This window comes from Schistosoma haematobium, chromosome 6, assembly GCF_000699445.3.
Source record: "Schistosoma haematobium chromosome 6, whole genome shotgun sequence".
Taxonomy (NCBI): domain Eukaryota; kingdom Metazoa; phylum Platyhelminthes; class Trematoda; order Strigeidida; family Schistosomatidae; genus Schistosoma; species Schistosoma haematobium.
Window position 1 is genome coordinate 22,593,606 of NC_067201.1, and position 22,539 is coordinate 22,616,144.

A 22,539-nucleotide genomic window follows, 5' to 3' on the forward strand; every position below is an offset into this window, starting at 1 on the left:
TATTATTATTAATATCTTTATTCAATATTATATTTTGGTACAATATAGAATTCTCATTACAGGATATTTCAACAAGTTTCTTTTGCAAATTGAAGGAGGAATGGGTGAAAAAAGATCTGAATCTGTACAACTTTTCAAATTAGAGACATGGTTAAGAATACAGGTTATTGATTAGGTTAACTCTAACAACCTGTTCGTCACAGAGTATATTTGCTAGGTAAGATATTACAGAACTTTTATACTTTTGCTTGCGTGCATGGATTTTAATGTAATTACGTCACGTTCTACCAGAAGATATACAAGGAGAAAGGAGAGTGAAGGGGATGGTTAGTATCTGATAAAATAACACCTGCTAGGAGTTTGCATGATTTTAGATGTCTATGCACAACCATATTAATTATGACCTCAAAAGATTCACGGCATATCGTGCTAACTGCCTTCAGCACTTTCCGCAATACAGCAAAGTCTTTTCTCAAAAGCCTGGGAAAGAATGATGGAGAACAGTAAAGAATAATAGGTAATATGCAATAATTGACAAATTGTAAGAGTAAATGACGAGTAATCCCAAGAGCATGCAATCTCTTTATGTAGTAGGTCAGACGGAAAACCTTCTTCGATAACAATAAAACGTGATAAGACCAAGAGAGATCAGAGGAAAATGTAACACCAGGATAATTGACCTTCAACACTGAGTTTATCAAAGAGTCTCCAATGGCACAAGCATTATGGGATCTCAAAATGATGTTTAGATGCCGCTCATGTCCCATGCTAAAGTTAACAGCTTGACATTTACACGGATTAAGTATGAGACTGTTTCTATGGGATGTAAAGAGGAAAAGATAGGCATACATACAATGAGATCATCCACATAATTCATAAAAGTATTTACTGTGGAAGATGCAGATCATGCAGAAAAAAAAGAGAAAAGAAGAGATGCAAGAACAGTTCCTTGTGGTACACAGTCATGAGACAGTAGAGACTCTGAACACTTTGCTCCAGATACATATATGGCTGACGACTTTTAAAAAGTGAGGAATCACGCGTCTTGGATTCCCTACTGTTAAATTTAGTCCATTTATTCAAAAGAAAGCATATGATAAATCAGACCACGTATAACATTTTCAAGCAAGATTTTTATTAGTATCATCAGATTTCGCTGTATTGATTAAATGGTTGTATAATCCACTAATTGATATTTGTGGGCGTATCATTCAAAATTAAGTAGGACTGTAGTATGGATCCAGGATCATCAAAGCATCCTTCAAAACAAAGGAGGAGGGAAAAACGATGAATGTTATCCAATCTTATGCACCCACCAATGATAGCAACAACGAAAATAACGATCAGTTCTATGAGAGGCTGCAATCAATCATAGAGAAGTGTACAAGAAAGGACCTCACCATCCTGATTGGGAGAACTAAACGCCAAAGTCTGAATGAACAGCATCGTATATGAAGATATCATGAGCAGCATACACAGTCCTTCCTATAGATGTAACACCACCAGCAGTCGAAGAAATCAGGATGGCCATAAGACAAATCAAGAGTGGGAAAGCATCAGGATCAGACGATATATTAGCTGAAGCTCTGATGTCAGCCATAGAAGCAACTGCAATCATGCTCCACGTACTATTCAGGAAGATCTAGGAGGAAGAACAAGTGGGCGGCCTATACTTCTCGACGATGAGTAACAGGCGTAAGTAAGTAAGTTAGTAAGTAAGCAGTATGGGACTCAGGAAGCACGAAAGCTAACATCCCTGACAGAGTTTAAACTCAGATTATTCAGGTCTCGTGACGAATAGTTGTCCATTAAAACTACAAGATCTGCGTCTCATGGTATATTGATCTGTTAGGAATTCAACATACAGACTGGCAATAACTTTTCCATAAAAAACCTTTAACTAAAAGGGTTATTATTTAAATGAATAACTATTCAACTACTTACTATTTATTCTCCATTCATGCTTAATTGAATAAATAACATCATTTGCCGTGACCGAATATACAATAACATATCCACTATGCTGTGAATCAACAGTCTTTGAAGAAGACGACGATATTGTTGTTGTTGTTGTTGTTGTTGATGATGATGATGGCAATGATGATGGTGACGAAACACTTTGATTCAATGAATATAAATCTCGTTTTACAATAATAGATCTATGTGAATATTTAGAATTCATTATTGATATTATAGGATTGATTATGTAATAATAATAATCAAATTTGTATATTGTTTCATTGTATGCAATTTGATTGAATTCATTTAGTTGTAATGTATTTAATTTCATTTGTAAATTATCTATAGCTGATAATAAACTATTTTGATTAGTTAGATCATGAAATAGATTGTATTGTATAGAATAAGTATTCAATGTAGGTTGATATGGGTTCCCGTCTAATTTACAGATATCAATTAATTTTCTTAATTTTTCCAAAACATTCGGATGAACATTTCGCTAGAATGATGAATAAACAGAAGCGAAATCATTGATGAGAAAAGAAAAACAAAGAAGGATGGATGGACTCAATACATAAGTTGATAACATGATTATGTTTAAAGCAAACAACATTGGGTTTGAGTCCCGGAGTGACACATCAAGTCCAGGATGCAAGTACATCCAACCGATGAGTCCTGAAATAGGATGAAACGCATGTCATGTATTTCACTGCTAGCCACTATCCATCTTCGCTTATGAAGCAATATTCAGGCAATCCATAAACAGTTATTTTATTATAAGCAAAAGTGGATGGACTTAGTAGATATGTGGATAACATGATGGTGTTTAAAGCAAACGGTATTGGGTATTGAGTCCTGGAGTGACATATCAACTCTAAGATGCAAGTACATCAAACCGATAAGTCCCGAAGTAGGATGAAAAGCGTGTCTTGTCTTCCACTGCTAGCCACTGTTCATAATGCTTGTGACTTAAGATAATCTGTACAGGATGTACGTACGTCGATAATTGCAGTTATAAACATCGATGGACAACATTCAAACAACCAATACGAAAATGAATTAATTTTTTTATTAGATTTACAATATGGGTGTTGAAGAGATTATTGAATTTTATTGAGTTCATAAATCGATTCGAGTTAGAGAACTATTGAGAACTTGAAAGCATTAAAAAGTTGTTTTGTCTAGAGAGCTTACGGCCTAGGGTTTGATTTCCGATTGAGGGATTGTGGCTGAGCATTAATGAGAAGTCCTGTCCCAAACAGAGCGGCCGCTTAATGGTTCTAGGTTTTCAGAGCTGAACACAAGCAGTGTAGCAAAAAACCTCTACATCAGTAGGCCTTAACATACACAAAGGAAAACGCAAGATCCTCAAATTAAACATGGAAAACACCAACGCATTCAAAGTTGGTGGAGAAACTGTGGAGACATTCACGTATCTAAGTAGCATCATCGATGAACGAGCAGGATCCAATACAGATGTAAAAGCGAGGATTGGAAAAGCAAGGACAACATTTCTACAATTGAAGAACATATGGAACTCAAAACAACTGTTAACTAATATCAAAGTGAGAATCTTGAATACGAACTTCAAGACAGTTCTGCTGTACGGGGCTGAAACTTCGAGAACTAATTCAGTCGTCGTCATAAAAGCACAGGTATTTCTAAGCAACTATACGCACGATCTCGAATGTCTGTCGACTGGATACCATTATCAACACCCTACTGTGGGAGGAAAGAAACCAACTTTGAGTTGAAGAGGAAATTAGAAAACGATACTTCAGGTGGATAGAAAATACAATACGAAAATCACCAAATTTCATCACGCTGCAGCCCCTAACTTGGAATTTTGAAGGGAAACGGAAAAGTGTAAGGCCAAGGAACACACTGGGTTGAGAATTGGAAGCAGACAACAAATGTATGGATCACAATTGGAAAGGATTAGTTAGGACAGAGTTCAATCGCGAATGCTTGTGGACAACCCATCCTCTTCCAGGAGAGGTAACAGGCGTAAGTAAGCAAATAATTGGTTGAAGTTAGTGTTTGTCGCCACCAACGGCTAAAATCTTTACGTGTCTAGAAATCGTTCACAATAAACTCGCCTGAGTCTTTACTTAGAACATGTATCATAAAATCTCTTTATAGCTCTTTTTCTTTATATATATTCTTTAATACTAATACTGAAAACTTTGGATCAGAGAACCAGGCGAAACGTTGAATTTACTTCGAATTCTTTCACTGAGATTTTACAAATTCATTCTTCTTCTATAATACTGATACTGTTCAGAATATCATTATATACTATGGAATGAATATAAGCAGAGTGAAAAGTTTAGGATAATTTTAAAGCTTCAGATTTACGAGGCCAATAAATAGTAACCATATGTTCACAACCTCATTACGACTACCTCTGAGCTATGTTACCTAATGTCTGTAAATCAATTATTTTGATGATCACTCAGATCCAAAGTAGATTATTTGGATCTACCTACCAAACCAACAATATATGATTTAAGAGATAGATCTTAATTTGATCTAGTCTACTATAGTCTCCTTTCAATTTACTCTCTTATATCATTCATTATAACGTATTAAATGAAAGTGATCAATAGTAGAAGATACTGATAAGAATACATACCAATGAATAATTTCCTAAACATCCATTACATGGTAACCAAAGAAATTGTACACATTGTTGTAATAAATTCATATTATTATGTAATTGATCATCCATATTAGGTGAATTGAATGGGATAAAAAATTGTATTGCAAAACCTAATAATCCATATAAATTCCCTGAAATATTCCATTTCATATGTAAACAATAACTATTCTTATTTAATAAACTATGATTGATAGAATATTGTCGATCAATATAATGGGTATTATTATTATATTGATTGAAATCATAGGTTTTTAACATGGTTGTTGTGGTTGTTGTTGTGGGTGGTGGTTTTGTTGTTGTTAGTGGTGGTGGTGGTGATGGTGATAGTGAGTTGTTACTAAGATCATTGTTATATTCATTATTGAATAAACATTGATAATGATAATAATCATCATTGTTCCCATTGGATTTGTGAATTTCCATTGGACGTTGTACATTCAATGTGAAATTGTTAAATTCAAAATGTGCTGAAACAAAACAAAAAAAATAAAAAGTATAGTTTTAAAGGTTAAACCAATTACAATCAAATATCATGGATAACAATTGATATATGATGTATGCCACTTATGTAGACAGATATAAGTAAGTTAAAGTCACTGACAAGTGAACTGAATCATGTTGGTAGGTTTACACTACCTGGTTGAGGACCGCGAGAAGATAACAACCGATGGTTGGAGACCCTGAATAACATGGCTCAAAATCGTTTGCAATGGCGCAGGTGCATCCACTCTCTGTGTTCTCCCAAATTCTAATCTCCTGAATCCTCCTTGTCTCTTTTTTTTCTCTTTCCAAATTTATTTCACTGGATTATACTCCTTAATTAACATCTTCAAACCCCAATGTTTCCGATTACTGCTTATACTCTTACTGCCTCTATCGCTACAGGATTTGAATCGACAACTGTTTCTCTGTGCTAATGTGGTATGGCAACTCGAACTGATGTACGCACGTACGAAGTCCTACGTTGTTACTGACTGACTGAAGATGTAACACCAGTCGTATATGAAAAACCTGGTAGTAGAAGGCTACAAAAGCTCGAGTTGAACAGAATAGAAGTGAAAATAGAAAGGAATTGTGAAATGGTGAAATACAGTTCACTGAACCTTTCCTTATCTGATTTCCTCTATATGCAATTACTTGTTCACTTGTCATTAGGTCGAGCAATGTTCATAGTCTATAGTCAGATCTCACTTTCAACATGGATATGAGAATATATTCCGACTTGATTTTACAAGGTCAAGAAAATAAGTGGCTTGAAATTCAATTTTAAAAACTGTCCAGTGAACTCATATTATATTTAAGTTAAACAATTAATAAAATTGTAAAAGCACACGGTGAACGTTTCGTTCTAGTATGGGATTCCTCAGTAGTGTATATCCACGAGCTCCTGACCAAGAATCAAACCAAGGACTTTAAGTTTTGTGAGCTAACATTCCATCTCTGGAAGGTCGAATAGAAGTTCAGTGGTGTACAAGTCTAACTTCAATCAATCAATTATATTAAGATACTATTCTCCTTCGTCTAAAGTAGGTAACTTACATTCGACACAGCTTCTCACTACACTATCGGGTTCTGGGCCTAATAGTCTGAAGATTAGCCAGTCTTGTTCAAGACTGAATGCCTTGAGTTCCCTACTAAAAAACTAGGCTATCTAATGCTCCCTGTTTTTTTTCAATGATTGCCTAACCTAGATTCATTCGTGATCTTAATAAAAATCCTCAGAATCCCATATTCATGATTTAAGGATTGATGATAGAATCCCTTCTAATCAACCAAAATTTCTTCATCTTCAAACTGTCAAAAGTAGAAGTGGTTCTAGCTCTTCATGAAAAGGAACTTGAATTCTGTGTACTAAAATTGTACCATCTTGTCATTGTCGTTCACTGTGTTCTTCGCTTGTTTTTCTAGATATATTTTTATCTCATCGGTTCATCCTTCGAAAATTTGCCCTTTTCTCAAAAGATTTCTTAAACCCCTTTGATTATTTGTTCATCATTGTTTTCATACATCATTTCATCTTAATCCATTTATAATATAATCTAACACTAGCTTATCAGGTCTACATTGTTTTTCTTTCATATACACACATTCTGTACGATCTATACATTATTGTTGTTAACATTGAAGCAACACAACACATTACGAAAATCTTTCTATTACATCATCATCATTTATTGGAAATTGATTGATACCTATATCGTACATTGAACCAGCAGTGCGAAAACATTATTTAGATCCTACGACATCAAAAGATTCCAAGTTCAATCCATGTTAGGATTGAGCTTCAGCACTATTCTAAAAGTCGATGCAACAACAAAGCAATTATCTAGTCTTTCCTTACTTACTTACTTATGCTTGCTAATCCTCGTGGAGGAGTATAAGCCACCCACCAGCATTCACCACTGAACTCTGACCTGGGTAATCCAATCCAACTGTTTCCAGATGCTATTCATCCTTTTTATGTCTGCTTCCAATTCTCAGTGCAGTATGTTCTATTTTCTTCCGCTTTTTCGTTTCCCTTCAGGATTCTAAGTTCGCACCTGCTTTGTGATGCAGTTTAGTGATTTCTACAATGTATATCCTATCCATCTCTAATGTCTTTTCCTAATTTCCTCCTCATCTAAAATCTGGTTTGTTTTCTCCTATAATGGGCTGTTAATGATGATATCCGGTTAACGAATATTGAGTATCCTAAGTAGACAATTGTTTAGGAATAATTTTACTTCTTTGGTGATGGTTGTGGTAGTTCTCGAAGTTTTAACACCGTACAGTAGAAATGTCTTAATGTTTGTATTGACAAATGTTTTAAGATCCAAACTTTTTTCAACTGCAGTTATACTATCCTTGTTTTACCAATCTTCACCTTCACTTCTGCATCGGATCCTCCTCGTTTGATACTGCCCATGTATGTAGACGTTTCTACCACTTCCCGACCTTTTCCATCAAGTTTAGTCTTTCTTAATTTACAGTTATTGATTTTAATCAATTCATAATGAGAGATTGTAAATTATTAATCCAATTAAAAACTTACACATATTTGCATAAAATAGAGTAATTGGGGCCCATTGACTAAATTTGAACATGTCCATTTCATTATGTAATATTGACGTAGAAACTGATTCATTTGAACGTACTCGTCCACGTAATTGATATAACATTCCACGTTGTATATTATTACGAAGAATAACTTCTATAAATAACAAAAATATTTAATTCTTTGACGGAATATTATCAAACACATTTATTTAGTAATTTCAATAATTCATATCATGAGTCGATTGAAGCTAGACCACAATGGAAAACCTGGAAGCACTGAATGGCCGTTTCGTCCTATTGTGGGACTTTTCAGCAGTGCGCATTTACGATCCCGTTTCTCGAGATTCAAAACCAGGACCTATCAGTCTTGCGTGCGAGCGCTTAAACTCTAGACAACTGAGCCGGCATCCAACGGTGTTATTTAGATTAATTTAACTCAAATGATAATCTACATAAGTATGGCCCAACAATTAGGTTGATTATAACAATCAAACAAGTGATATTTGTATGAATTTGAGTGTGAGTTTATTTTTTAGATTGTACGCAGAGGATATAAATGTATTGAACTTTGTGATGTTTGTAGCTTTGCTATGTTTGAAGGATTGTGAAATCACCTAAAATCGGCTAACAGAACTAAAGTCTGCAAAACAACAGGACAAGCTAAACTATTTCAATGTATCCCAGCCACTTCAACTAGAGGGAGTAGACCGGATTCAGTCGAGGGAAAAGTATATTCTATAATCAGCCGAAAGCACGAACGAACCAAGAATGCCACTCAAGCGTATATATACAGAATAGAATGGTGAATAGGGAACGTCACAAAATAGCGTATTAAAAGAGGCAACAAACTAATGACATTTAGGGTCCTTTCAAGTGAGAAATATAATCTGAAGAGAAAAATTACAGAGATTTCTAAGGATCTAACATCCCTAACAGGTTTGAAAATAGTTTACAGTCTTCTAATTATAATTCTATCATCATAGATGTTTATCGGTATAGAAGGTGTATAGGGTAGGAATAGTTTATAATATTCTTGGGTTAGTGGTAGTGCAGGTAGGTGAAGTGCTATGTGTCCTGCACATCCTTCAGATATTGATTGAGGACCATATCACTATACATGAAGGTAACAATCTTTAACACAACATGAACGATATCCAACTGCTTGAATTAAAAACCGTACTTGTATGGTTGCGATCAGTATGTTTATTAATATATAAATGGTGATGTTGTCTATAAAAATATAGAATAATAGTGTGAGCTCGTGATTGGAGGTATTCATTAGGAAACTCGAGACCTATGTTTCAGACTTTTTGGCAGTCATCAATAAGGTGTATATGTAATCTTGAGGAAAGTGATACTCTATGGCAGACTCGGTCCCGTGTCACAGCTTCACAGTCAGAGACGTTACGGCTGGGACATCCAGGCCGCAAGATGTATTTACAAGTGGATGATCACTGAGTGTTGACCGATCAAGTTGCGATGTGGTCACTAGTCTAGGTAACGTAATCGATATAATTCGATCTGCACTAAGAGAGAACTGATATGATATTGATCATAACTCAGTGAATAATCAATTGTAAATAGAATAATGATGATATTGTTGCCTCCTCTAAGCTTAGATGAAATAATCGTTGACATAATTCGACAGAACGGTAAAGGAAGCCTCGCAATACAGATCAGTGAATACAACATTATCACAACCGCCTTTCTCATCATTTCATAAACGTTTGCGTGTATGATAAAATTGTTTTACTGAAACACTGAGCTCTACAGATTATCTTATGTTAGCAATATTCCGCCTGTTATGGAATAATAATAATAATTTCACCACAAAAGGATGCGAAAATCTCCATCTTTTGATCCATGGTCTTAATTAACAACAAGACAAGCGTTATATTGGTTGCTGATATAGTGGACCAATTAAAATTCACCCTAATGACAAAATCATATGACTAGCCATGAAATGGTGTTTTTTTTCTGAAGAGTGCATAAATAAACAAGTCATTATGGAAGTACATCAGTTAAGTTCAATAATCAACCTCCTTCATGATTAAACTTCTCAACCAGTACCCGATTGTAGGCTTGCGCGTTGAAAGCTTGTATTACCAGTATCAGTGTCGATAGAGCGCAAATTGAAGATCATGCCGTTTAACAATTAATGGAAAGCAATAAAGAAATCACTTGAAACAAAACGTTTTGATGCAAGAAGCGTTGGTTTGTGTTATGTCCCGATGAGAATAATGAATGGTAACTGTCAGAATCTATTTCTGAACTATTACTAAACGTATACTTTTATCGTATAATTTTTAAGTAACTAAACTACTCATATTCATATCCCTCGTAGTAGGCGTCGAGTCGCGGTTGACTGTGATCACCACTACAGAAAGACTACATGCCAGTTATTAGGTTAGATCCCTCTGTAGGCTGGATATCAGAAGGTAGTTGAAGGTTGTAGTAAGATATATTTGTGTGGCGATCTCGTGGTATCGAAATAATACCGAGGTCGTGCCAAAGTTTACAAGCGGGATTACTGGGCGTACGTGAGTTCGTACAAGGTTACAAAGAAACGGAAGAGTGTGTCTTTTAGTACACTTAAACAAACAGGTACAGTAAAACAATCACTGGTACAATTGGTTATGATAATAATTTTTTCCATTATATCGATCGTGTTCTCTTCATAAAAATAGGTCACTACACCCTCTTATTATGAGATTTATTTTGACCTATGAACTATTATTGTACGATTTACCATTCTTGAGTTATGCCCAGTCTATTTATTACAGTCTCCCACATTCACAGCCACTTTTGCCTAAATCTTGTACAAATGTTGTTTTCGATTTCATGATGCGACGTGGTTTGTCTGGTTGGTATATAAGCCCAGTATGCTTGAAATAGATGATTCATATTGCAGAGGCTAAGATTAGTGTTCTGGATTTAACTGGCTGGGGTTAGGCAGGAAACAGAACCGATAAGTACTCTAGACTACTTGTACGGGTTTTATGCGTTATTGGTCCGATCGATAAATTAAAGTTCTCTAATTGGCGGTATTATCACGTTATTACATTATCAGGAAACAGAGCACTAATTATAACAGTTAGTCAACTGGTTTTTAAACGGCAAAACAAAATAATTATAACTGATAAGTCGACATTAAACTATATGGAGAAATATGACACATGAAATACGATCAACTATTCTCAATTATTTTGATGTGTAATGAATTCGATTGGCCTGTTGTTGATATTTTAACTGAAATTTGAATAATCGTAGTTGGCACATGTACATTTTTTGTGTGGACGACTGTTATAACTGTGACGGCAGATTAAAGGACAGTGAGTTATCGATCGGATCAAAGACGCGTAAACACGTAAGAACAACCTAGAGTTCTGATTAGTGCCACTTCCCTGTCTAGCCTAGCCAGTTGAGTCCAGAACGCAAGTCTCAGCCTCGGAGAAATGAATCATCATATGTCAAACATACTCGGTTTATATACCAATCAAGCAGACCATATCGTACCATAAAATAGAAAATAACATTGTACAATATTGACCAGTAAGAAAACGACACGTGAAATAAATATTGACCAATAAGAAAATAACACCATTTCAAGTCCAAGGATAGCGTTAGACTTAACAGAATAATTTTTGGGATATTTTCCTGAATATCCCAACAACGACCTCAATATATTTATTATGACATAAGTTTATATCTAATGTAGACGGATATCACCTCTGAGATACGGTATATCCACAGCTGATAGGTTCAAAATATAACGAAACGCACGTGTTACATCCCACTTCTAGCCATTTTCCATTTATATTCTCAACCAATTTATTTGTGAAAACGAAACAATCACCAATTTGTAGTGAGCCAGAAATTAGATGTGATCAGTAATGCTAAAGTAAAGAGTTTTCATAAAGTCTTTACACTTCTTTGATACACCAATTAAGTGACAAATACTTCCTAGAAAACTTATCATCTACAAAGTTTATTTCTGTTACTCAGGTCGAGAAATGATATTATTGTCAAACGTTTATCAATATAAATGAGTTCCAAGAACTTGATGGAAGAAGACTAATTGACCGATAAACTGAAACGAATAGGAAAGCGTCAAAATATTGAATCAAGCACATTTAAAGAATCCTGGAGAATTTCTAAACATATTGCATTCAAATCAATTGGCAATCAACAGAGATATTGAAACAGATCTAAACTATCAATCATACCAAAAAGGTCAACCGACTAAACTAGACATTCAGTGGAAACAGAAAAAACAAACTGTTATATCCAAGAGAAGATTAAATCATGAGTAACTTCTGAGACCTATTAATTGACTAATATTATGTCTACATTCTTATGGTATAACTATTCAATAGTTAGATTCTGTATATTTATACTCCTCTTATTATAAGCTTTATTTTGACCTTTAATTTATTTTTGTACGATTTACGGTTCTTAAGTTATGTCCAGTTTATCAACTACTGCCTCCCACGTTCACAGACCCTTTTTGGCTTTATTGTGTGCAAATGTTATTTCCTATTTTATGGTGCGTTGAGGTCTGCTTGATTGATATATAAATCCAGTATCTCTGAAATAAATGATTCGACTCGATTCAATCCGCATAATGGAATCTGGTATTTGTGTTCTGGACTCAAGTGGACGGGCTAAGCGAACATAGGACCAATAAGGACGCTAGGTTGCTCATACAGGTCGAACGTCATTGGTTTGGCACAGTGCTAAGATTCTATAAGTCGTATTTTGATTGGTGGATAAATCACGTGATAAAAAACCGGACATAAAGTCATAACACCAACTCACACAAAGAAACCTACAAATACACTTGTTCACAAATTAGGCTATCAAAACGAACTCAGTCAGTCTAAAACAACCTGTATATCGGTTCAAGCTACCGTACCACATTGGGAAAACAAGATGAAATTGTCAAGTCAAATCTGTAAGTAGTCGAAGTAACAACAGTATAAGCGATCATAGAAAAGATTAGACATAAGAGATATGCTTCTATACAACATAACTTAGTGAGATAAAATAAATTGATGACCTTAGGATATAAGAGATTACAGAACGTGAATGGATCTATACAATTATGAATGATTCTGAACTATGTCACTCAAAGTCTCAAGCTAATCAAATCCCACAATTAAGTAGTTTCGCAGTGACCTTCTCAATATAACATAGATATCATTGATATTACCTTCTAAGATATTCAGTATTAAACCATCTATGTTAGAGAATTCAAAGAAAGAGACAACATTTAGAACATATTGAAACGTACCAGGATTAGATGAAATGATAATCATAGGATTTTCTTCATCATTATAAATATTGATTAGAAATTCATATTGAACAGGACAATAAATGGTATAATTCAAATGAATTTGTAAACTTAACATTATGATAGATGGGTTATTTGATGTTTGTTGTTTATTAGGTTGTATTATTTGACTTGTCAATATTGGTATATTTGTAAAAGCTGAAAAATATATTGAAAATGAAATTGAGATAATGAAGATTTATAGTTGAGGTGAATGATTTGTATGGAGAAGTAGACAATGATAAGTTTGAGGTCAACAAGAACTAATCAACATCAAGGTCTACAGGACAAGTTGTGAACCATTGTTAAGTTTGTCTAACATTGTTCCTAGTCGCTTCCTTTCCACTCTTTTGTATATTGGTTTATACTACTTATTTACATTGAGTAAGCAACTGTATTTTCAACAATTTTTGAACTTATGTTGTAACCTAGGTTGTAGTGTAATATTCTGAAATGCTCACATGTACTTATAGCGTTTATTGTACTTATCATTGTATTTATCATTATAATCACTGTACCTTAATCGATGTGGCGGTTATCCACAGTTTCATGCATTTGTTTAAACGCAACAGTTTCCATATTGTTTTGCTCTTGGTTCGGGTTTCGATTGTTCATAAACTGTTAGCAAATTTAGACAGCTATCAGCTGTCCTTTGTAATATCGTATGTTGTAATTATTCTTTATGTTACTGTTACAGAAAGCCTTTTTATTTCATACTTAAAGGACGAGTTTAAACGCCCGGAACACCTCACAAGTTGAGGTTTGTAACTCAATTTTGTGTATTATTCAATAAAGAACCGCTAATGTAGACAAATGATTGTTTTGGAAACTTCGGTTTTGCGCGTATCTCAATCGGGTAACTTGGACGCTTAGATAGATCTAACAACCATATATTGGAGAAATTCGAACAATTCACTTCTACTTGAAGTTTGTGCTGCCGATGATGTCGTTCAGAAAAACGCTGAAAACTCCATGACGATCCAGCTCAGAAAATGAAATTGTTTATCTTAGTTAAAAGAATCTCATTTAAATTATCATTGATAATCAGTAAGTATTGTGCAACTATCTTGTTTTAGAATAGGACATTAACAAAACACCAAGTAGAGAGCCTAGGATCTTCTGGTATTGTGGTGAATGAAAATTAGGTGGTGAAAACCAATTAATGGTTTAATGCAAAATTACAAAGTGAATTAGTAAAATATGAAACTCATATATTAAATAGATTATTTGCACACTTTCCTTCAGTTGTCATTTACATACTTCCTGATTCTTTCAATTATGTTGTTATTACGATTGCTCTCTGTTCCCCTACTTATATTCTTCAATTCAATCTTCTTCTGGCAGGCATTCCACTCATGATCAGTGCTGCATGCTACTTATATCTATCAGCAAAAGCAACATAGACGGCGACAGTACAAATGGAAATTTTTCGAAATAATTGTTCATCATAAATCTTTATATTAAGTGTACATTAATAATGATAACATTATCAGTAAAGATGGATTGTATCTAGCAGTGGAATCCAGGTCGCGAGTTTTCTTCTATTTGAGAATCATCAGTTGGATATACCTGAATGTCAGAGTTGATGTTCACTCTCGGTCTCGAACCCATTACTATTCGCCTAAAATGCCATCGCGTTGTCTCTTAGTTACTGACTACAGATAACCATTTGTTTTTGCAATGGAGTGAAATATCAATTCATTCTTTGTATTGATTGTTTGAAGAGAAAGTTACTGAGCTCGAGTCACCGAGTGACACATCGACTCTAGAATTCAGGTACATACGGATGTTGAGCACAAAAATAGGATGAAACGCGTTCCCTGGATTTCGCTCCTAGTTAACATCCATCTCTACCTATGATGTGTATGACTTAAGGCAATATCGAGGCGATTCGCACACAATACACATATGCCAATTTTAGACATAAACAATAATAGGAAGATTCAAACAAACAATACAGGAATGATTTCAATAGCTGAGATCATGAGTCAATTGAAACTAGACCATCATGGAAAATCTGTAAGCACTGGACGGCTGTTTCGTCCTATTTTGAAATTACTCCTCAGTAGTGCCCACCCACATTCCCGCCCAGCGAAATTCGAACCCAAGACGTATCAGACCCACGCACGAGCGCTTAACCTCTAGAACACTGAGCCGACATCCAGTGCTTCCAGGTTTCTCATGAATTATAAACATAATTGAAATGTAAACATACCAACACAAATATGTATTCAATAAAATAAGTAAGACAGTAACTAACCTGCTCGTTTAGTTCTATTACAAATTCTATTTGATATTGGTCCTATACCAGCTTGATTAATAAATTTCATTTTAATACAATATAATTGACATGGTCTTAATGAAGATATTCTTATATGTTCTAATGTATATTCTGTATCAATATTATACCATTCTTCATTCATATTATCACTATCATCACTATTCATATGTTTATAATAAACAATAATACGTGATGGATAACCACAATAAATATTTCTTGATAAATACCATTTAATTGAAAGAGCGTGTGATTCAATTTTATAGAATTCCATATTATCTGGTTTACATGGAACTATACATTGTTATGTCATAAGAAAATAAAGCAATAGTAGATCAAGAAATGATATACTTTGTTTTAATAAAATCATTCAAATCTCTAATTGAGATCATGAATTGATCAATGTTAGATCATTATTGAAAAATTGGAAGTACTGGATAGTTGTTTCGTCATAGTATAGAACTCCACGATCCCGCATGTCGGATTCGAAATCAGGACCTTCAATCTCGCTCACGAATGCTTAACCGCATACTTGATCGTGGATTTGCACGAATGAGGAGTTCTTTATTTGAATGAAACGGCCTTCCAATTCTACATTGATCGATTCATGAATTCAATCAGAACCCAACAATTTCCATAATCCTATACTGATAATTCAAATCTTATTCAATACTTTTCATTTAGGAATAATAGTACTATCATAAGCTAACAGACTGTAATAAAACTTCTTTAGAAAGGTCACTTATGACAAAGGAATAAAAAGTCAAATACTTCTAAAATGGATTTTAAACGATAATTTTGTAATTTGCCAAAAGGAGAGTGTTAAGATCAGTGGTATCCGAAATCTCATAGTGAGACACGACGAGCTACGCACTAACCACCCCGCAACCCAAATACATGAGCAAGAATAGAAGAGTGAATGAGAAATTATATAAGGCTACCGAATAATATGCACAAATACTCATGTATATATGTACAACTCTACCGTTTTACAAAATTAATCCATTTCTTAGCCAATGATTTGCACTTGTCCTACGGGTCACTTCAGAGTGCCATCAATCGACCATCTCATGAGGCTAATTCTGACTGAATTACCATATCAGAGAGAGTAGGACAGTATCTCAGTCATCATTACTAACGAATATCTCCCTTTTTCCATTTTTTTTTCAATATTCCAATAAAGAAATCGGTGAGGCTTACGAGGATCACAACGTAAACCAATTCTATTAGGTATATACTCTGGTAATTAGTCATACCACAACTTTTCAAAAGATGAGATGTTAGAAAAAGAAGAAGAAATAACAAATAATGAAAAGTAGTTTATATGACATTAGTTACTAACATTTTATGTACGTGACTGTCTGAATCTTTCCATCATAAGCCATTGTTTAATCTACAATCTAATGTCATATCGTCTTCAACTACAAATTTGATATAACTTAAGCATTACTAATGTATCCGAGATGTAGATTGGTTGAAGTTAGAATTGTACGCTAGTGGGTGGAGGTTTAGTAGTTTAGAGGTTTTCCTTCATGCGAAAGCGAAGCACCTTAGTTCGATTCTAGTTTGCAAGGTTGTGTAAAGGCACCGCTCAGAAGTCCCATGCAAGGATGAAACAGTGATTCATTGTTTTCAGATCTTCAATGATCATCTAATCAACATCATTTCATTATCTTAATGATATACATATTCGCTTGTTAAGTGATATTCATTCATATATCTTCACCACTATGTGATCTTTGGTTGTATGATTTCAGCCGTTTGTAGAAATAGAGCTACTGTCCAATCGACTGATTTACCAAGTATGATAGTTATTACAATCAGTTCTTTATTAAAGTGTTTATTTATTGAAAATAGTTCCCAATTACATTGTTTACAAAGATAACGGATGGATCAAATGAATTACAACAACATATCTATAAGCCTAGAAGCGATAATCTCAGAATTCATGAGTTAATCAGTGTGTCTAAATCATTCTAGCTACATTCAATAAATGTTGTCATATGAATTACTTCCAGCCCTGAAAATAAGGAACCACGTCTGATGTTGGAGACGGGTTAAATTAAAAACCAATTGAATCTAAAGAATAAAACATCTAAGAAGCATGACTTCTAAGAACACCTTACTAAAATCTGAGAACCATACAGTAAATACCTAATTTGCAAAATATGAATCCATTGATTCATTGGATTATATCCCTTGAATAACATCTTCAAACCCTAATGTTTCCGATTACTGCTTATACTCTTACTACCTCTACCACTACGGGATTTAAGTCGACAACTGCATCTCTGTGCTAATGTGATGTGGCAACTCGAACTGATGTACGTACGTACGAAGTTCTACGTTGTTACTGACTAACTGACTTCATACTAATTGTTTTCCGTTCCTGTTCTCTTTTCTTTCCGATTTTCTACTGAAATATATGTTATTCCTGACTAGCATTATATATACTACTTATGTGGATATAAGTAGCTCACATTACAATAATAATGATAAGTATCTAATACCATTTAGAAATGCATATTTTTTTCAAGGATCGGACACACTTTCAATCGGATAGAATAATCAAATTGGTTATGTACTACATAAACATTCAGTAAATATTTACAAATAAACAATTTTTTTCTTCATTTTGTTTTAAAATAAACATTCAAATTTTTCATTAAATACACTAAAACATTTTAAAATTGAACGGATCATTTAAATAGAACTAATATTCATTTCAATAGTTGAGATCATGAATCAATTAAAGCCAGATCATCATGGAAAACTTGGAAGTAGTGGATGACTATTTCGTTCGATTGTAGGACTATTCCTCAACAGCGCGCATCCACAATCTGGTCTCTTGTGAGATTCGAATCCAGTACTACCTTGAACTCGTCTTCAACTTTGGAATGCAGATACATTCAGTTGACAAGTCTCAAATAGAACGAAGCGCTCCTAGCCATCATTCATTTTTGCTTATAGTTACAGTTGAAATTCTAAATATTCTGCACAATGTTTAATGGTATTGTAGTGAACAAGAACACAAGTGAGGACAATCGGATGCTACTGACACGAAATTACAGAGCATCTCACTAAAATCTGTGAACCATACAGTAAATAGTTAATTTGCAAAACATAAATCCATCGACTCAAACTTGACTGTTCCTCTTGCAAATATCTGTCCATTATCTCAGATTTGATTGTTCATGCATTTTCATACAAATTACGTTCCGTTTCCGTTCTTTCCTTCTCGATCTTTTACTGAAATATATTCCATGCATGACCACCGTTACATACTCAGTCAATCAGTCAGCTACAACGTAGGACCAGGCACATATGTGCATCGGTCCAGGTTGCCATACCTCATCAGCACAACAAGATGAACACCGGATTCATAGCAGTGGTTAGGTCAAAGGTGGTAATATATAAGAGAAAGATTGCATATAGAGATATAGTACAAGAAGAAAAAATTGGTTTGTAGAAAGAAAGGTATGAAGCGATTTTAATCTCTTAGTTTAAGGGAGGATAGGGGGTGTATACACCGACGCCATTGTGATCGATTCTGAGCCATGTCACCAAGAGTCTCCAACCATTGGTTACGATAGTCACGCGGACCCCAACCAAGTAGTCTGCATCTACCGTTACATACTACTTATGTGAATATAAGTAACCCACACCTTAGTGTCAGAATCAGATGTCAGACACCATACATCAAAACAGTAAAATATTTCATTCAGTCAAACACAACATAGAACCTGGTATATATGTCCATTGGTTCACGTTGCCGTACTACGTTAGCAAAGGACCAATTCCGCAGTTGTAGTTGTAAAGATAAGAATATTATCAATTAAAAAGATTAAACATCAGAGATCCAAATCGATGAAACATAAATTATTGAAATGATAAAAAAAAGAGTTTAGAAACTCAGAACTTAAGGGAAAACAAACAGTATGTGTATCTACGCTGTTGATGGTGATTTTCAATCATCTCATCCGAAATCTTCAATAATTGGTTATACTAATCACTTGGAACTCAAGAAGGTAGTCATCGGTAGTTATGACGATGATACTCTCTGCCACTTGGTAATTCCTATTGGTTCTCTATGGATACGGTGAGTTATTTAAATTTCTGCCCCATTATTCTTAAAAATCCTAATTTTATTTCATACATTTGTTTTAATTGCAGTATTATTTTTGTTACAAGCTAGTACGTATGAGTTTTCGTTCAAAATATCAACTCACTCACCAGGTACTTGCATATAATACATACTCTAAGTGTGAGAGCTAATGATACCATCCGGCAGACCAAACCAAAGTAGGTGGATTAGGGTTCAAACTTGAAACTTATTAAGTGCAAGTCGAATAGTTTAGTCACTTAGCCTATCTGGTGGCGGTAGCAACAACAGATCAAGAAACTAAGTGTAATCAGGATCGTCATGTGCGCATTCGTTCAGTACACTCATCTCTTTTTCCCAATTGAGGAAATGAGAAACGACTTCAGTCGGATTCATGCAATAAATATATATGATGATCAAAATACTAAGACTAATAATTAACAGTTACTAACGAATATAAATGTCAATTAAACGCTGTTTAAAGGCGTTTTACATATACCTTTCCTATGTTCACAGGTTAAATGCTTATGATGGCGAAAGTGTTGTTGTAGCACTGTAAAACCTATACTGAGAATGCTTTGATGTAATAAAGCATATGCTATTGTATTAAGCGAGTACTATGAATACATAGTATTGTGAAAACTTCCGAACATATCTCCTTAATGATAGAGATTTGATTACTGATAGGACATTTGATGCGTAAACAGGCAGATATCATCAATGAAGATCCTGAAATAAATATGCGTTGACCTAACTGACCACATCACATTACCTATTTACTTACGTCTGTTATTCCTCGTGGAGGGATATAAGCCGCCCACCAGCACTCTCCATCCAACCCTTCATTCCTATCCAGCTCTTTCTATTTCTCGACGTGTTGTGTTCTTTGGCCTTCCTCTTTTCCGCTTCCACTCAGGATTCCAAGTCAGAGCTCGTCTCGTTATGCAGTTTGGTGATTTCCGTAATGTATATCCTATCCATTTCCATCGTCTTTTCCTAATTTCCTTTTCAGCTGGAAGCTGGTTTATTCCCTCCCACAATAGGCTGTTGCTGATGGTTTCCGGCAAATAGATGTTGAATATTTAGCGTAGACAACTCCGCATGTAGCTCTCCTAGAGTTAGTGCCGGCCCGAAGCTTGTGTAAAGGAGGAGGATTGGACATGGGGTTAGCGACCCCATCCCGTAGAAAATTAATTCGTCAAAAAAAGCTAACCAGAAAAAAATATTTCAAACCATTTAAAATCTGCCCTAGGAGTTAGAAGGTCTTCATTTAGAAGAGTTATGATGCCTCATGCAGAAAGCCGAATTCATTCAGAAGTCGTGAAGCTGATGCCCCTTCCAACAACCAAAGCAACAATTTTTATTGCAAAACGAAATGTAAGTAAAAAAACCGATCAAAATAATGTAGTAGTAGTGAATAAAAGAAAGAGTAAACTCGGTTTGAAAAGTTGTGAAGAAGTAATAAGGACTAAGAGAAAATGTAATTCAAGAGTGAAGAATAACTAAATCTTCACCAATACGAACAATTTTGAGTCATATAACTTAAAGCCTCCTAATCATTGATTAAGGTTATCTTGTGAACTTTAACCAGACAGGTTTCTATTTACTAATATAACTTCGAATAGAAGTCAATAACTTCACAGACTGATATCACAGATTGTCTTGGCCTTCCCTAACTTTCTTCGATTCTACTTTTATACTACTGTTAATGTTTTTATTTATTTATTTTAACACATAGATATTGGTACAACGAGGCACCAAATACATATGCGCCACACAAATCTCATTCGATCCGCAAGGCAGTGGAGCATCGTATGGAGATGCATTCCTATGGTAGCCGGTGACCAACGATTGGTTCATACGCCATTTGTTCCCGCAGGATACTGGAGCCCAGATGCACCATTGGTTTGGAACCCGGTTAAAGCGACAGATATTCGCTTTCCGTCCTCTCAGCTTCATAAATAACACCCCCACCACGAGAAGGCAGTGAGTAGGACTTCCCTGATAGAGGCTATATACACGTGGCCATATGAGAGCATTTCGAGAGGGAGAGCGGACTCTCTCCACTCTCGGTCGTATCAGGACATTTGGGGGCATTAATGTACACCGCTGAAGTATTTTATGACATATAGGGAAATCAATATGAAATGCTTCCTTCCTTTCTTATCTATAATGTACTGTCAGTGATAGAAAGTAACAATATTGATTATTATAATAAAAGAAATTCTTACTTGCAATTGTAGTATAGATTTCTTGTCTCCAATTTGATCCTGGTTTACCATATTTATTAAATGGTATAATATTAATCTCATATAATGTACTTGGTATAAGTTTATCAAATATTATCATATTGGATTGTTTTAATTCAGGATATGAATAGGTTGTTTGTCCAAGACATGATATAATTAATGATTGAATAATTAAATCATGAAAATAACTTTTCCAATTTTCATGAGTATCTTTGGAAATAACCTACAAGATTATAATAATAATGATAATAATAATACTCGAGTTACAAGTATTATAAGCAGAGATGGATGTTGACTAGAAATGGAATCCAGGAGATATGTTTCGTCTTAGTTTAGCACTCGTCAGCCGGATGTACCTGAATCCCTAAAGTTGATGTTCATCTTGGGACTCGAACATGGTGATTTAAGGCAATATCAAGGTAATCCGTATAAGATACACATATATCAATAAGCGATATAGGGGTTGTGGAGGTTATTAGGTTTTTGATTGAAATCATGAATCGATTGATGTTAGACTTAATAATCTCCACAACCCCTATATCGATAATTATCGTGTGCTCACTAGTGACTAGCTTCGTGAGGGAATTCTCAAAGTTCTAGTGAGAAGCCATTACCAGTGGGGCTAATCGGTGTCGGGTAGAGACAGGTATCTATTTCAGTACAATGGAAGATGGTCGTGCAATTTCGTGGATTGATTGAGGTTAGATATTAACATCATTGGATGCCGGCTCAGTGGTCTAGTAGGTTAAGCGTTCGCGCGTGAGAATGAAGTCTTGCGGGCGGGATCATGATGCGCACTGCCAAGGAGGAGTCCCACAATAAGACGAAACAGCTTTTCAGTGCTTCCAGGTTTTCAATGGTGGTCCAACTTCAATCGGTTCATGATCTCAATCAAAAACTTGATATGTTTTGTTGATTGAA

General features: G+C 34.9%; 1 protein-coding gene across 1 annotated transcript in view; it reads right to left on the reverse strand.

Moving 5' to 3' along the window:
• Positions 1-22,539, reverse strand: part of GIPC2_1 (GIPC PDZ domain containing, member) — a 76,712-nt gene that overhangs the window by 21,653 nt on the left and 32,520 nt on the right. Inside the window, exons 11-16 of the mRNA XM_051217149.1 lie at positions 21,601-21,841; positions 15,250-15,561; positions 12,951-13,148; positions 7,653-7,811; positions 4,595-5,088; positions 1,945-2,458 (exon numbers count right to left, since the gene is read on the reverse strand). Of these exons, the coding sequence (XP_051065787.1) occupies positions 1,945-2,458; positions 4,595-5,088; positions 7,653-7,811; positions 12,951-13,148; positions 15,250-15,561; positions 21,601-21,841 (1,918 nt within the window). The remainder of the gene's footprint in view (positions 1-1,944; positions 2,459-4,594; positions 5,089-7,652; positions 7,812-12,950; positions 13,149-15,249; positions 15,562-21,600; positions 21,842-22,539) is intronic.